At 37.8% G+C, this 15,692-nt stretch overlaps 1 protein-coding gene across 18 annotated transcripts in view; it reads right to left on the reverse strand.

Annotated features, from left to right (window-relative positions):
• Positions 1-898: 898 nt before the first annotated feature.
• The window catches only part of ROBO2 (roundabout guidance receptor 2), a 479,926-nt gene continuing 465,132 nt past the window's right edge, over positions 899-15,692 (reverse strand). For 5 of the 18 annotated variants that reach the window (XM_075769680.1, XM_075769642.1, XM_075769660.1 and 2 more), the window contains 2 exons: positions 4,799-4,999; positions 3,625-3,763 (listed from right to left, as the gene is read on the reverse strand). In XM_075769680.1, the coding sequence (XP_075625795.1) occupies positions 3,762-3,763; positions 4,799-4,999 (203 nt within the window). In that variant the 3' untranslated portion in view covers positions 3,625-3,761. Of the gene's footprint in view, positions 3,764-4,798; positions 5,000-9,495; positions 9,757-15,692 lie in introns of all 18 variants that reach the window. The other 13 variants (XM_075769558.1, XM_075769565.1, XM_075769582.1 and 10 more) reach the window with 8 other exon arrangements.

Below are 15,692 nucleotides of genomic sequence, written 5' to 3' on the forward strand. Positions count from 1 at the left end.
TTGTGAGGACTCTTTCTCAGCCTTAGTACACACCTTTTCTCCTGGCTGGCAATGTATGGGCTGAGCCAAGCATAAACCAGCATATCATTATTTCAAACAGTCATGTCTTCCTTTTGCAATGGTGTATAGTTAAATCAATATACTTAAAACACTCTATGTTCCTTTTCCTCTGTGCTTTTCCAAAGGAATGGTGTTTCTGTTGTATTTCAGGTGACAACCAAAAATTATTCAAAAGGTTTACTGACTTGGATAAGGACTTGAGAAATAATAAATAACAAAAAAGAAGTATCTGTTGTTTGCATCACTGAAATGGCTGCCCATACAGCAATACACCACTGAAGCACATGTAACAAGTTATTATTTGGTCCTTCAGCCCTCCTGCATTTCAAAATTGAGCATATATTCAATGCAAAGATTGAGAAAAATTGGCTTAGTATCTGTCTGTAGGTTCTGAGGATATTCTGCACTGGGCTGGCAGTAGCTCCACCAGTACAAAACCCCAAGTCCAAGGGTTCAGACCCGCTGAACACAGGTTTTACATGTCCACTACTTTATGAGCTTTAAGCAAAGTAAGGTGGGCGCTTGCGGTCCTTACTGTACATTGAGATAGTATGTCTACAAAGGGAGGACATATCACTAGAATAGCTCTATCAGTGTAGTTACACTGGTACAACTATTCCCAATATAGACAGGACCCTAAGCAGAAATCCCTGTGACAGGCCATGTTTACCACTGGCCTATTTGTAAGAAAGACAGCTCTTAGCTTAGTTCAAAAACCAGCGTATAAAATGTTCCTTGTTACCTGTAAGTGGACAGTGATGATTATAGCTCAGTCTATGTTATTATTGCCTGATTTTCCCAGTTTGGGTTTTCACATATTGACTCCTTACTCAAGGTCTTTTAACATAGATTTGAAATGTGAATATGTTTTATTTTTTCCCCAGTAAATATACAATACACACTTCAACAGTACTATTAACCAACTTTTTATGCCAATTAAACTTTGCTGCACTAACAATACCAATGAAACACATTAAGAGGTCATACTTTTTCGTGAACAAACTGTAGCCAATAAACAAGTTTTTTAAAAAAACAAATTAAAAAACAATTCTAAGTGCTGCCACAACATCCCTTTTCTTTAAACACATTATTCACAATAAATGTTTTCAATTTTTTAAAAAAAAGAAGAATACTTCTTTTAAAATAGTAAATTAAATGGCATTTTAAAAAATATGTACTGTGGTTCATTGGAAGTACACTGTATAGAAAAGAGAGAGAGAAAAAAGAAGAAGAGACATCACCTGTAAGATAATGGAGACACTTTGCGATACACAACAACATCTTATGTAATATTGTAAGCAAATTATTAATGAACAAAAATGTACAGAAGCAGATGGACAAGTTAGTGAATATCATGGTACTGCACAGCTTTAATACTGACACACATTTACTTTCCAGTGGAAGAGATAAAACACATATTTGAAAGTAATTGGGATGGCTTTATCAACGTCTAATGATACTGAATTTTTAATAGAATCTAGTGAGTAAGGTGTTCCACCAAAGCTCAGCACAAGCTTTTGCATTAAAAGGGAAAAAAAAAATCTGATGGTTACTGAGTTAAACATTTTCCAGAGAATTAAATTTGAATTGTACTCTGAATAGTCTTCTCTTCATACGATAATACCAGAATGAAAAATATCCATACGTAAATATGATGCCTTCTTTATCTTGCTTGAACGTTTTTGCACATTTTTAAGTAATGCTTTTAACTATAATGGTTTAACAAGCAGGAAAATTACATATATTCATTGGTCACATATATAAATAAATGCATACAATTTTTTCTCAACTTTTTTGGTTTGTAACCTGCTAAATAACAGTCTTGACCTTAAGGAAGTTAACTAGCATTTTTTTAATATTCAATAGTGCTGAGTTATAGTTGATGGCCGTAGTGTTTTATCTTATCATGGAACAAGTTAATGAAATGAAAAGCAACACATATTTAGCATTATAATTTACTTCTCTAAAATTCTGCCATTACTAAAAGTGTTCTTAATACTGGTGAGCTCCAAGGCAATATATAAAACAACATAGACTGGTTATACGAAAAGGGTATTCAAATGGAAACTTGTGTTCATGGTCAGATAACTAACAGAAATAAGCTGTAGGATGCAATATTTAAATTAAGCATCAAATGAGTGGGCTATCCACATATAATATTCTACGAAAAGTTTGACAATTTACTCATTGAGATTTGAGAGGTACAGAAGATTTGAACAAAGTCATGAAAACTAATGAAGAGACAGGATGCTGTCATTAATGTCCACTTACAGAGTTTGGTTTATTCAAAAAGTGTATAAACATGCGTTATTTCCTCATCATAGTAGGGTTTGAAGCCACTCACTAAAACACAGGTCAAAGATTTTCTTTGCTTATATCCAACTTTTTGGATGTATTGTATTGCCAGAAATGGACTTCATGCAAGCCAAAAATAATTTGACCGTTGCTTTCCTTCAAACACTAAACATTTTCCTACAAATTTAGTGGATCCAGCTTCAGCTCTCACAGACTTCAGGTAACAGAACACAAAGGTTTCTTTAGACTGCATCAAAACAATTAATGTCATGAATTTCAGTGGTGCAGCTCTATCTATTGTACTGTACATGTATTGGAAAGATGAAATAAGATACTCTGACATTTCAATTTTTTGGAAGCAGCCTGAATATATCTTAATAATAAATTGCATCCTTAACTACTTAGTAGGTATTCCTTGAGTTTATATTGTTTGTTTCTCCAGGGAAATCTCCATCTTATATTTTGGGTTGGAGAAATTAACGGTAATAATTCTTTTAAAACTGCAATATAAAAACAGCTTTAGTGAAACACCTTAAGTTCTTTTGTTTGTAGCAAGGTTTGGTTTTCTTCCCCTTTACTTAGTGGCATGGGATGGCTAAAAACAGATACTAAGGGCATCATTCTAGTGAAAGGGTCTAAGCCATCTCATGCTACCTTTAATTTTCATATTCACTCTTTAATCTCACACTTCCCACTTCTGACCCCTTCTTAAATAGGAAGAGCAACTACGTTGCTTGCTTTTAAAAGATCTAAATCTGTCTCTAATGTCTTCACTGACATCAGTTTTGCCTGTCACTTTCTCATTTCTACACCCCAATGGAAAACCACCTAACGTACTCCTTTACATCCAGCATTATCCAAAGTAGCTTACAGTACGTAAACCTTCTTCACACATTCAGTCTCTTTTTTTCTTCATGTCATGAGGAGTAGAGTTTTGTGCTTATCACCAAATAAAATTGCAGTGCAAACTTTAAACATAAAAGTTACACAATTAAAAGTTAATATATGGCACCACAGCCTATTAATTCACATATAGTACAACAGACCAATAAAAACAGACATGAATATGAACATAGCTAAAAAGAAGGTGAGCTTGCATAGCAATGCAATAAAAGAAATTATATACAGAAGGAAATCCTTTTCATCCTGGAGGGTGATTTTTTTTTTTCTTTCTTTTCTATATACTCCTGACAAGGAATAGTTTAAGGTGGATGGTGTATTAAAGAGAAGAACACAAGTAAAGTATCTGTGGGATATGTGTGGCTGTGTGTCTTTACATTGCATTTACAGTTCTTTTAATAGTACATAAATAAAGAAAATGTTCATTGCACTGTTTAGTGTCATCACTTCCATGAGTTCAGACCTGATGGTCCATCAGAGCAGCTTGCAATGTGTCTTCTCAACTACTCTATAGAGAGAAACAAAGAGAGAGAAAGAGGTTGTAATAAGGAGAAACAACAAAACAAAGCCTATGGCAATATTACTGCAGCACAGGATGAATATTCAATACGTTAGGAGAAGAGAGCTAATTGCTTCTAAGTTGAAAAGCAATGGATGCTAAAATTCAGCACTTACCAACACCATACTGAGACAGCACATATCAGGGTTTGTGGATCACCATTATCTCTCTGACAAGCGACTGGACAGTAACTGTTGGGAGGTATTGAGGGTTTGACTGCAGCAAACGGGAGGCAGACATGCCAACAGCTACGGTCCTTTTACTAGTAAACATACCAGTATGCCTGAGCTGGCTGGGATATCGATGTGCTACTTCAAACAATAGAGTCAAGCCTTTTGGCATCTAGTACTACCATCACATACAGAGCATTAACATGGCTTTATACCAGGTTTAACAGATATTGAGTGATAATAGAAAAAAGTTTGGAAAATAATTCCCCTGGCCTTGGAAGTTGAGGAAAGAGTTGGGATGTACAACTGAAAAACTGGGCTACACAGCTGAAAAAAGAGGACCTCCATCTAAGGTCAAAAAGAGCAGAATACTGCCCATCAAGCAACAGAAAGTTAAGGAGAAGGCATCACAAGCTTGCCATGTCCAACAAATTCAGCACCCTTTTCATTCACTCCTCTGAGAGAAACTGCCAATGGCATTTCCAAGACAAGCACACTCCACTTTGCCAAGAAAATTCTAAATTACTAGAATTTCTTTTCAAATTTTCCAGTGTTTCACTAGCATTGCATGCTGAAAGGTGTACTATGTAGATAACACTGGCATGGCTTACACAGATTTGAACTGGTGCAAACCAAAGAACAGAAGAATTTAATATGTTCATCATCACAGGCAAAACACCTCAGAAGGCAAAAAGATCCGGGTAAAATTCAATCTGATTATCACACTCAACTTCCTCCTCTCTTCAGAACACATTTATATTTTTTCTCTTTTTGTCTTTTTGAGAGTTTGAACTATAACTAGAGATAAACTTACATAATTCACCAGTAAACTGTCCTTGACTGTTTGATCCCACATAGCCTACATCGAGAAGGTCACTGGCATTGCGTTGGTGACCTCCTCGCAAGACTTCACCTTTTCTAGGTCCGGTCGATCCTTTAGAAGAAGCTGTTCCTGAAGAGCTGTGGCCGCCAGGGGATGGGAAGTTGGGTTTACTGTATGGTACAAGTGCCTCTTCTAGAAAAGGAAAACAAAACAAAGCAAAATTAATACCAAATAAATTCCTATAAATAGGAATAAACAAGCTATTCTTGTACGGACGTCATATTCATTCCTGCCCTCAGATATCTGTCTTTTGTCTTGCTTGATAGCATGGCAATTTTACCTAAGAAAATACACAACTCAGTGTCGTATCCTACAGACAAAGAAATTGGCATGAATTTAATCTTGCTTTCATGTAAACTCATAAGTTAGTTTCTATTAATTATAAAAAGTCTAAATTCATTATGAAGTAATAGATCACGAATCACAGATACTTTAATAAAAATAGATGCACGTACAATTTCCAAAACAATGCAGCTATGATTAGATTTTTGCTTCAAGGCTACATGAATGTGCTTTTTCCTTTTCTTTAGCTTAAATTATGGCAACATTACTTCAATCAATTTAGATAAAGAACTACAACATCAGTTAATTTAATTAGCTTCCAGCAGCTCAGTAATTTCTAACGATGCAAAGTACACTAAAGATTTTTTTAACTGGTTGTGAATTACATTGGAAAATATTATATTATACATAATATTAGTAGTTATAATATTTGGGGTGAGTAAATCTTCCTGCAGCTTGTTTCATGTTCCATTATGAGCAAATGGCTTACTTTTGCTCACTTGGCCTCTTCCTTTGTGAAGACCCGTAATAATGAACTGCTTGCTAGAGCAGGATTAATACCCAATAAAGCATCGGATAGCGTGTCTTCATATAGCATGAACTAAAACAAGACATCACATCTGATTAGAGTTTCCAGGAGATATTGTTGTAATAATTCTAACCTAAGAAGCAAAATAGGAGCACTGATTTAACACCGAAATAGAAGCAGTATTTTCTTTGCTGTGTATGATCCACTTTTGCTGTCTCAGAAGCTGAAGAAAGAGACCTTGCTAAATATAGTTTGATTCAAGAAAGAATATGAGTAACCTCAAACACAGAAACTGCCCCTTCTGAAATCAGTGGGATATCTCCTGCTTGAATCTTGCATTTTTCTAAAGTGAATCTGGGCTGAAAGGTGTGTGGGGGGTTTATTTTCCTTTTCCCATTGTCTTTGCTCTTAAACAATCTGATGAGGAGAAACAGACTTTCTTTGACAGGGGGCAGGAACTCAGAAGGAAAAGTGGGTGGGGATGGTTGGAAAGAAAGAGGAGATAGAAATGCTTTTATTCCCCACCTTGAAGCCTTTGCAAAGGCTGCAGCAGAGGCACAATTAACTTAGGGAAATGCTAAATGAGAACAAATTTGTGGAAGAAACCCAGGATTTCATTCTTTGTGCCTACTGCCACAAGTGAGTAGGACACGGGAATTCCCTATGTGATCTGCTATTGAACAGAACCCGTTTGGAAGGTAAATCTGTTGCAGAAGAGGGCGGGCAGCTGACTTCTTTCTCTGCCAAAGTATCTCCCTCTGGCCCTGCCCAAGGGACCAGAATATTTGCGCTGCGGGATGTAAGGGCGTAGTGTTTTGTGCTATGACCATGTGCTGTCCTTCCTGAAATATAAAGAAATGCTTAAAAGACATAGTAAAATGGCATTTAACAGCCGTAGGCTCCTAAATTATGTTACCTGTTCTTTATATATCAAGCCCTAACAATAGAATCAGATGCAAACCTGGTTTCCAAAGGCTGGCTAAAATATGGAACAGCTTGCATTAAGGCAGCAATAAAGCAAGCAGCATAAATCAGTTTAGCAGAAAGCTGGATACATTTTTAAAGGATGGAAAGAAAAGTCACTAGCATTGCAAAAGAGTTTGAAGATGACATATATGGTCAATTGATTTGTTTTTCTAGTTTGTGGACTAAGGATAAGGCCTCATTCGTGTTCAATGAAATATTGAGAAAAAACGACCGTGAATAAATATAAAGTGCATTATCATTATAGAGCATATGGTGTGTTAAATTATCTGTTGTGCTCTCAGAAATAAATGCAATCCATAAAATAAGCAATTGTGAAATAAAATAAAGGCTATGTTTTTCACAACATTCTAGCACATGAAAGGTAGTTGTCTCGAGTCCTTAGAATGGGCTCACATTTATTAAACGCTCAAACCTGTGCCCCATGCTCCAGGCTTGCAAAGAATGTGGGGAGGCTTTGCCAATGTTTTTAACTTTGAAATACTGAGCTGTTAATTTGAAGACATAATTCTAGTCCCTGTGAAATCAGGACATATATGTATAACCATGTTTCTATACCCCATAAGATAAACAAAAGGTCTTTAATATTATCGAAACTATTGTAACTTGATCTAGCACTACTTTCTTTAGAAGGGTAGCTGAGAATGTCGTATTTGATGTGCTGTAACTGCCGTTCCACAGTGAAGCCACTGGCAGGAACTTGGTGATCTTGTTTATACTGAAAGCAACCACTGGAAACACAGTTCCCAGAATTACGTACTTTTATTCTGTGCAACTTCGAACGAAAGGTCTTGCTTTCAAATTTCACTCACAGCTTGGTAATGTCTGAATGAAGCTCTCTAAGATGCAAAACAGCTATTTTCTGGAAGCTGATATCTATTAATAACTCCTTTTGGAAATGTATTGAAAAATGGAACAGAATAGATTGCCAGAGATTTTTGTCATTAATAAAGGAAAAGGGAAGAAGCACGATTAATATTATTAAACCCCCGAAACTTAGTAATATAAACAAGCATCACACACAAGAGTAGCCTTTTTTAAATCTACGAGAGAAAAGAATACAGAGCAAGAAAGCTGTAGTACGAGAAGCTGGGGTGAGAAGACAGACAGGTATGAAGCTCTGGGTCACCCTGTGCACAAACTTTATGAACCCCTTCTACCAGGGTAAAACCATAATATCTCCTAGAGGAATCCTTTGTCATGCATAAAGGATGTGCAATTGTTCTGCTCATCCTGAATTTGACAAGAACAAGGTGCCTGTAATCACTCCAGCCCTAAATTCAGTGCTCAGGTAGGGCACTAGAAGGGTCAAGATCAAGTTCTTTTTATTTAAGGACAGACAAATGCAAGTCCTGCAGGATGGGAATTTTACTACTGTATACCCTCTGTACCACAGAATAACTGACAGCTTTTATTCATACACTTATGAAGCAGAGGAAAAGGAGGGGGCTTCTTGCTAACCAAGTTAGAGAAGCATCCTTAATAATAATTTACAAAGAAATAAGATGTATAAAGTATATTCGGGCTATTTTCTATGTGTTTGTACATCTTGTATGTTGTAATTCAAATTGCCATTTCACCAAGTAGCATGAATTTCACGCACTATTTTTAAACTGCGGCTTCACATCAGCATTTTACAACATGAACACCACTCACTTGTTTATGCAGCTGAAAGATTAGGGGGTTTTAAGGGTACCATTATTGCTATATTTCAAAATATGGATTGTATTTAAAATATTTGCATTTTCAATATGGGTAGCACTATTTCCTAGGAGGACTTTATTCAGTAAATCCTGACCCCATGACAGGTTTGCCTGCATACTACTTTTTTTTTTTTTTTTTTTAGAATGCCATTGATATTAGTGTGCTAGACTAACAAGGAGATTAGTAGTAGAACAAAATCAAGAAAAAGATGGATAATGTGAGTACCTCTAGTATTATTGTGGGAGCTACATACATACTTGAAGAAACAGTGTAGCCCTACAGAAAGCTCCACATACAGTATATTATTATTTTTTTTAATCTTCTTAATTGTCCTTTTGTATCACTTTAATCAGCACTGGGATAACACATGATTAGTGGGTTAAAGAAAATACCCTAGCAAGGGGACCTGAAACAGCAGCTTTTACTTGAGGTCAGGCTGAGAGAAGGAATCTGCGAATATTTTAGAACTACAACCCCAGCTCAGCATCGCCTCCTGCGCACATTTTTACAGACTTCTTGAAATCCTTTCAGGAGACGAAGTCAGCACTCAGCGACAAGCAGGTCCTGTATAAAGGTGAAAACCTGCGCTGTCATCTTGCTGGGCCTGCGAGATGAATGTTGCTTTGTCATATTCTTGAATAAGGAGAAGACAGTGTTTTAAATGCAGCTGGAACGAATGTCAGTAGCTCAGAAGGGTCGGCCTTCTTGCAGACGTGCAAAAACAACCGCTGCCAATTTAGAAGCAGGTTGAAAGAACTAGAAAATATGGCCCTATATGTGTAAATAAATACATCTAGCAGAAAAGACTCTAAAAATCTGTTTCTCCTTCCCTGCCTGCCTGAAACTGTTTTTTCCACCGCTATGCTAGACATCATTATTAATTGCCAAAACACTGTGAAGAACGTACAGAGTCAGGTGCTAACGCGATTTCATTATTGCAGGAGGGAAAATACTGGGATCACAAGCTCTTATTTCACTTTGCCTTTTCTTATTTTCCAGCCTGAGCCCCACCAGTGCTGGCACAGAGGGGCGTGCGGAGGTCCTAGCCTCCTGCCAGGTACAGCAACCCTCAGCTGAGAAGTGGCAAGGAGCCGTCTGCGTTGCCTCGGCTGGTGCAGCACACACACACCTGATCCGAAGGCTTGTTTGTGTTGGGCTTTCCTGAAATCCTCTTGGCGGTCTGTAGAGCTTATCCACTCCTGGGTTTGCCGCTGCCACTCTAGTGACGTCCTAGCTTGCCGGTCCAGGGAGCTCTTTGTTTCATCTACGTTCGGTGCATGCTGCCTCTCAAGAGAGCTTCCTTTCCTCTCTGCCGAGCCTCCGCGCTGGCCGGGGACTATTTGCTGCCTTAAACCCTGACCAGGGGGCGGGTCGGGTGGTGGTGGAAGATCTAAAAAATGTGAATAAGATTTATATGAACTAAGTTTTTTCATTGAAACAGAAGGTCTACTTGATGCTGAAAAGAAAAGTCCCTTGCAAATGGCACGAATAACTTCATTTGCTGATTTTAAAAGGAGGAAATTTCATGTTAATGAGAAATGTGTTGCTAACTTCCGCTAGCTTTTTATTCAGGCTACTGTGTTGCTAGTTCTTTCTAACGTCCACAAAAATCAATACACTCCGAACCCTGACTTACATTTTTAAGCATGGGATTTATTTTCTGTGGGGTGTAGTCCAGCTGGCTCTTTCAGTAACAGCAAGCAGCTGAGAAAAGCTATGAAAAACTCATCTCCGCCAGTTGACAATTCCCCCCATCATACTGGGGCTTGCTTCATCACCCCCATTTTTGGGCTACACTTTCAGCTTGGCGTTTAAACTCAAAAATCTAAATACACAACTTTATCAAAATGAATAAAATTCCACAAAAATTTGGGGAAAAATTATTCACAAAACCTACTGTCATTGAAAAAGCATCAACACATCTGTGAAAAATGCATGTTTAAATGGAACCACCAAAAAATGGGTGAGCATTTTATTCAAGCACTATTTGAAAGTTCAGCCGAGAGCTAGAGTCTTTACAAAGAGGATGGCCACTTTTAAGTTTAGCAGTCTTGCAAATATAACCCATCAAAACACAATTTCAGCTGAACACTGAAAGACTCTTGCCTGGTCTCCAACAACTCCTGTCCTTTCCAAGTTTATCACTTGGACTACTAAGATGCTTGTAGAATTGAAGATCAAGCTTCTTATCACATTTGTGGAGGCAAAAGTACATTTTGTTTATTAGTTCTTGACCGAAGGTATTACAGAATCTGGATAATTATAATTCCAAATGTAAGATTTTCATGTAAACTATATGATAGACTTCTAATAGCCCAGAAAAGCCTCAGATTGTTTTAAAAAACCCTAACAAACCAACAACCAAAAATGGAAAAGGGAAGCACCACTAACATTGTAATGAAAACTCTCCTATATCAGGTACCTATTTTATACATAGAACACTTGTTGATAGTCCTGGTTTTGGGCAATGCATCGCCCAAATAAATCTGTGCAGCCCCACCAACTTCACTAAACCTATGTTAGTTTACACTAGATATGGGTCTGTCCTGCTTTCTAGTCTTTCGTATCTTAGTGTTGTGAAGGTTTGTCAAGGATTTGAACTTCACTCGATAACAGGCATGGAAAAGTAAACCTCGGCTTTGTCTGCGGGAGAGTCTGATGTTTATAACTCTAGTGAAACTAAAATTCATTTTATCAATTGGTGAGGAGACCTTTGGAGGGAATTTATTTCGAAGTCTGTAATCCAGCTTTATATAATGCTACACAGACTTTTTTTTCATGTCCTTGCTGTTAAAGGTGATACTTATACCTCATATATGGGGCAGAAATGCTTCCAAAGTTGCTGAGATGTCATTCCAGGCGACATTGTCTTTTACAGATAAAAATGAGGACTTGTGGGTTATCTGTGTCTACAAGGGAAAGAATTTGTATCTGATGTTGCTCCTGTACCTTGTTCACAGCTGAAGTGCTATACCCCAGATTAAGATATCTATCTTCTTGCTAGAACAGCCTTATAATAATCTGTCAGTGAGCTTGGTGTATGCTTTATGTTCAGCACTAATTTATTTGAAAAATTTTTAGTTATGAATATAGATGTGACCTTTCATGACAATGACTATACTTGAGTTACTGTAGGTGGAAGCAGGAGGGTATGGGTGCTTGCCAATGTTAAAATTGCTTTATAGTGTTGGCTTCCAAAATGGCATTTCTTATAATTGATTTTATTGCGATCATAACCAGTTAATGTAGAGAACCACAACACTGGCATCTGCTTATGCAATCTGAAATAGAGATTACTGAAGTTGTGATTTATAAGCACTTTATGGAGATGCATTGAATCCAATAAACACAGTCATAACATGACAACTGACAAGGCAATTTTCCAAGATAAAATATTTACCATTCAATATAAACAAATTTTTAAGCAGTATCATAGCAGACAAAAAAAAAACTATTGCAGTGGTAAACTTCTTAACATACAGCACCCTTCTTCAGAAATTGCTGTCTGTTACTAATTAGATACCGAGAAGGAAAGAAGTTTTGTACTTAAACTGACAGTACTGCATGTTCTAGAGCTAGCTGCAACTCCTGGAATTACTGTAGACTTATAGTGCTGACGTATTGCTAACCTGATTCTTGCTCTTACTGATCCACAAAATGGGCACAATGATTGCCTTATGCATAGAAGTGAAATGAAAAACCATGTTTGTAAAGTTCTTTGGGTGTTCTAGATCTGTGGATGAGTTGAGTTGAAATGAAAAATAAAATTTATCTACTGAAGCTTCACACAATTCTAGAAGAATTAGAGGTACTACGGAATTAATACAAGCTGGCTCCAGCCTGAGTACAGACTTACTGAACTGTGTTAGACATGTCTAAGAAGATCTGTAAGAACGGTTACTAATTCTAGCCAACCATCACCTGACTAAACTGTTTGCTTTTTCACCTTCTTACTCAGGGTAATTGTCACAGTAACACCTACCTTTCCTTTTTAATAAAAGAAGCTGGAAGAGAGCTTCATTTGGCAATGTGGCTTTTTATTTGCTCTACAACTTAAATCTTGTAGTGTAAATCATCTGCTTTAGGTAAATTACTAAATATGCTCTGTTATCTTGCCTGGGCATAAAGACCCCGTGTATCTGGCTTCATGAGTTTCTTCCTCCAGTGCCACAGAGAACAGTTTCTCCTCTCCTCTCCTCTCCTCTCCTCTCCTCTCCTCTCCTCTCCTCTCCTCTCCTCTCCTCTCCTCTCCTCTCCTCTCCTCTCCTCTCCTCTCCTCTCCTCTCCTCTCCTCTCCTCTCCTCTCCTCTCCTCTCCTCTCCTCGTCACTTCCCAGCCAAACATGTCCGTATGTGACTGTGCTCATGTCTCCACATACACTTGCAAGCGTGCACATACATGATAGTTAATGGTCAGCATTTTGACAGCTAGTAAAGGGGAAACACGAGTTAGTAGTCTCAGTCCCTAACAGGCCGACTTATTACCACATAGAGGCAATTCCATCATGTCAATCACTTCAGAGAAGTTTTGAATCTAGAAATGTAGGGACTTAGTAGGATTTTCAGTGAGGACACCCAGAGTGGTATCACTGATTATCACTGTACTTCCGTCTAAATGACATTTATCTTCCAGGTGCCAGGTAAAACACCTGGAAACCCACACTGAGCTAGTAGTTTACTAGGCCAGTGGGATGTCATCCAGACTACCACTTGCAGCCTCTAACGGCAGGATTATCAAATCTGCAAGGCAATTGATAAGTGCATTGGTGGGGAGGTGATGGTCTTATTGATTTAGTAATGGAGGGATTGTGATTGAGAAGCTGTAGAATATCAGGGTGCCTGATAAGAAGCAGATGGATGTTTGGCCTGGGATTACTCCAGCCCTCCTTTAGAAGGCAGAGCATTGGCCAAATGATTCAGGCACAGCCAAGCTTTGGCACAGCCTCTCACTATTAACTGGAAAAAGCAGCAAGTTGCAGAACCTACAGTATAAGTATAAGGACATCCCTTTCTACCTGTGCCAGTGATTTGGTTTTCCTAAGGGTGATAGTTACTGTGATATTTAATAAGACTCTGAATCATTTTTCTAGCATCAGAAGGTAAGTATCTTCTCTACAGTGATCTACCTTAGCAAATATTGATTTTTAATACACGATAGCAAGTCAGTAGCAAAGCTAATAGAAGTCTTAAGTTCCAGTTCTCCTTTTTAACCCCTAACCATTTTTCCCTTCTGCCTCCTCTTTGGTTTTTTTTAAACATCATGCTTACCTAAGGAAGAGCTTTTAACTTCAGTCATTCAGTTACCACGCCACCACCTATATGACAGATTCCACTGTTTTGCAGTTCATGAATATATTGTTTCCAGGAAAATAAATTTTTCCTTGAGCACTAGAACTAAAAACCTCCTATTTCCTTTTTATGGTGGACTGTGAGCTCAGAATGAAGGTTTTCATCCCCTGAGGCATTCATAAGGTATTCTTCCTCTGTGGATTTGCTGTTGTCTCTGTGATCTTTTAGGATGTGAAAGTTAAAAAGCAAGTTGTACAGCAAGACAAATATGAAGACTCAATCTACAGTCAGTATCTAGAGGATTCTGACCTGAGACCAAAGAAAATGAAGAAGCAGGCTTTTAGGGAATTTGTGTGGATTGCTGTCAAAAGTAATCATGAAATTGTACCCTCATATGCTTACATAGCCTGGGATCTGTACGCTATGCGTTAAATATTACAGTTTCTTACATCTTTTGCACTGTCCCACATAGTTACAGTTAACAAGGAGGAAGTGCTCAGGATGTGTATGGGAAAGGGCAGAGAAAGGACATGGCTGGAGCTTAGCTGGTCAATGAAAATTTAAAATGACAGATATCCAGTATGTGATGAGACTTAAACACAGGATGCTAGGACTCATCCAGCTTGGGAATTTGAAGGTGACTGACAAACCAAGTATGTTCTCATATGACAAATCCTAGAGGAAGCAGTTGTAAGGGAATGGATTGGAGACATCTCAAAACCAGGAGAAAACGCATAGTGATGCTTCCCACTGAAATCAGGACAGCCCAGGGCTGAATGGACCAGACTGGATTAGGGCTCAGTATTGCTGGATCTATCCCAGATTGTCCTACTTGATTTTTCTAACCACAGCTTAAGCATAGTGCTATTGTCAGTCTTTGCAAAGTTCATTGCAATATTCCACACAAAACATCCAGTTACCATTTTCAATTTCTATATACCAGAGGTTCCTAAATTCAGTTTGTTTACATACACACAGGTGGCAGCAGCAATCTTTAGCTTCCTTAATTGACAAATGCTCTTTTGCAAATTTAGCTATGACTCAGACTTGCCATTACACATTAATGACTCATATTCAGTAAGAGTTGAAGGGGAAAAATTGCACAATTTGTGTATGTTTGTTCTTGAGGATGAGAAAGGATCTTCTATTACTCCAGGACTTTATAAATTTTTTGAACATATAGTAAGCACTTCAACTAGGTTTATAACAGACCAATTATTACTGTATAATTGTAAATTATTATATTAAAATTATTAACAGACAAGCTTTATAACAGGCTAATGGGGTCTGAAAGTTGTTATGGTTACTGCCTGTGTCTGAGAGGTGGATTGTTGAAGGAAATAGTATATCATTGCTATTCTGACTCAAATATATGAAAGAAACTCCAATAAGATTAACTTTTTGTAAAGAATAAATAAAAGACAATAGGAGATTCTTCTTTTTAAATACATTTTAAAATCTGATCTCTTTCACTAATTTAAAACAATGCCAGATTTTATGATAGAGTCACTCCCTGAGGAGTCACACTTCCATCTGTCTTATGACCTGAACTGGATTCCCATTAACTTTCTGGTACCCACATTATTGTTAAACATTTCTATAGCAATCGTACTCAAAAGCAGAAGGATTAAGGGCCCACAATACTGAGTGCACTAAAAACTCACATATACAGAGAATCTGTGGCCCAAAAGCTCACAGTTCAGGGTGACAGGATACGCCACACAGAAGGGATGACAACGTATACAGAGAAACAGTATTGCCAGCACCACAAGCAACACCCACAATTTCCAGTTACTATTCTCTTAGACACATCTGTTTAGTGGATCTGTGTAGCAGGTAGGCCTCTGGAATATATCCAGAAGGGGAGAGAATTAATGTTTAAACCAATTCAGATCCATATGAGTGGAGTCTAAGCTACTTTAAGCTGTTTCCCCAAATAATATGGTAGTGAGGCTGTGCCATAGAGCATGAGATGTAACGATAACCCCTTTGGAGAACACTTTCACTTCTGGAATCTGTTCTCCACCTTTGTGGTCTG

The sequence above is a fragment of the Balearica regulorum genome, chromosome 1, assembly GCF_011004875.1.
Source record: "Balearica regulorum gibbericeps isolate bBalReg1 chromosome 1, bBalReg1.pri, whole genome shotgun sequence".
Taxonomy (NCBI): Eukaryota; Metazoa; Chordata; class Aves; order Gruiformes; family Gruidae; genus Balearica; species Balearica regulorum.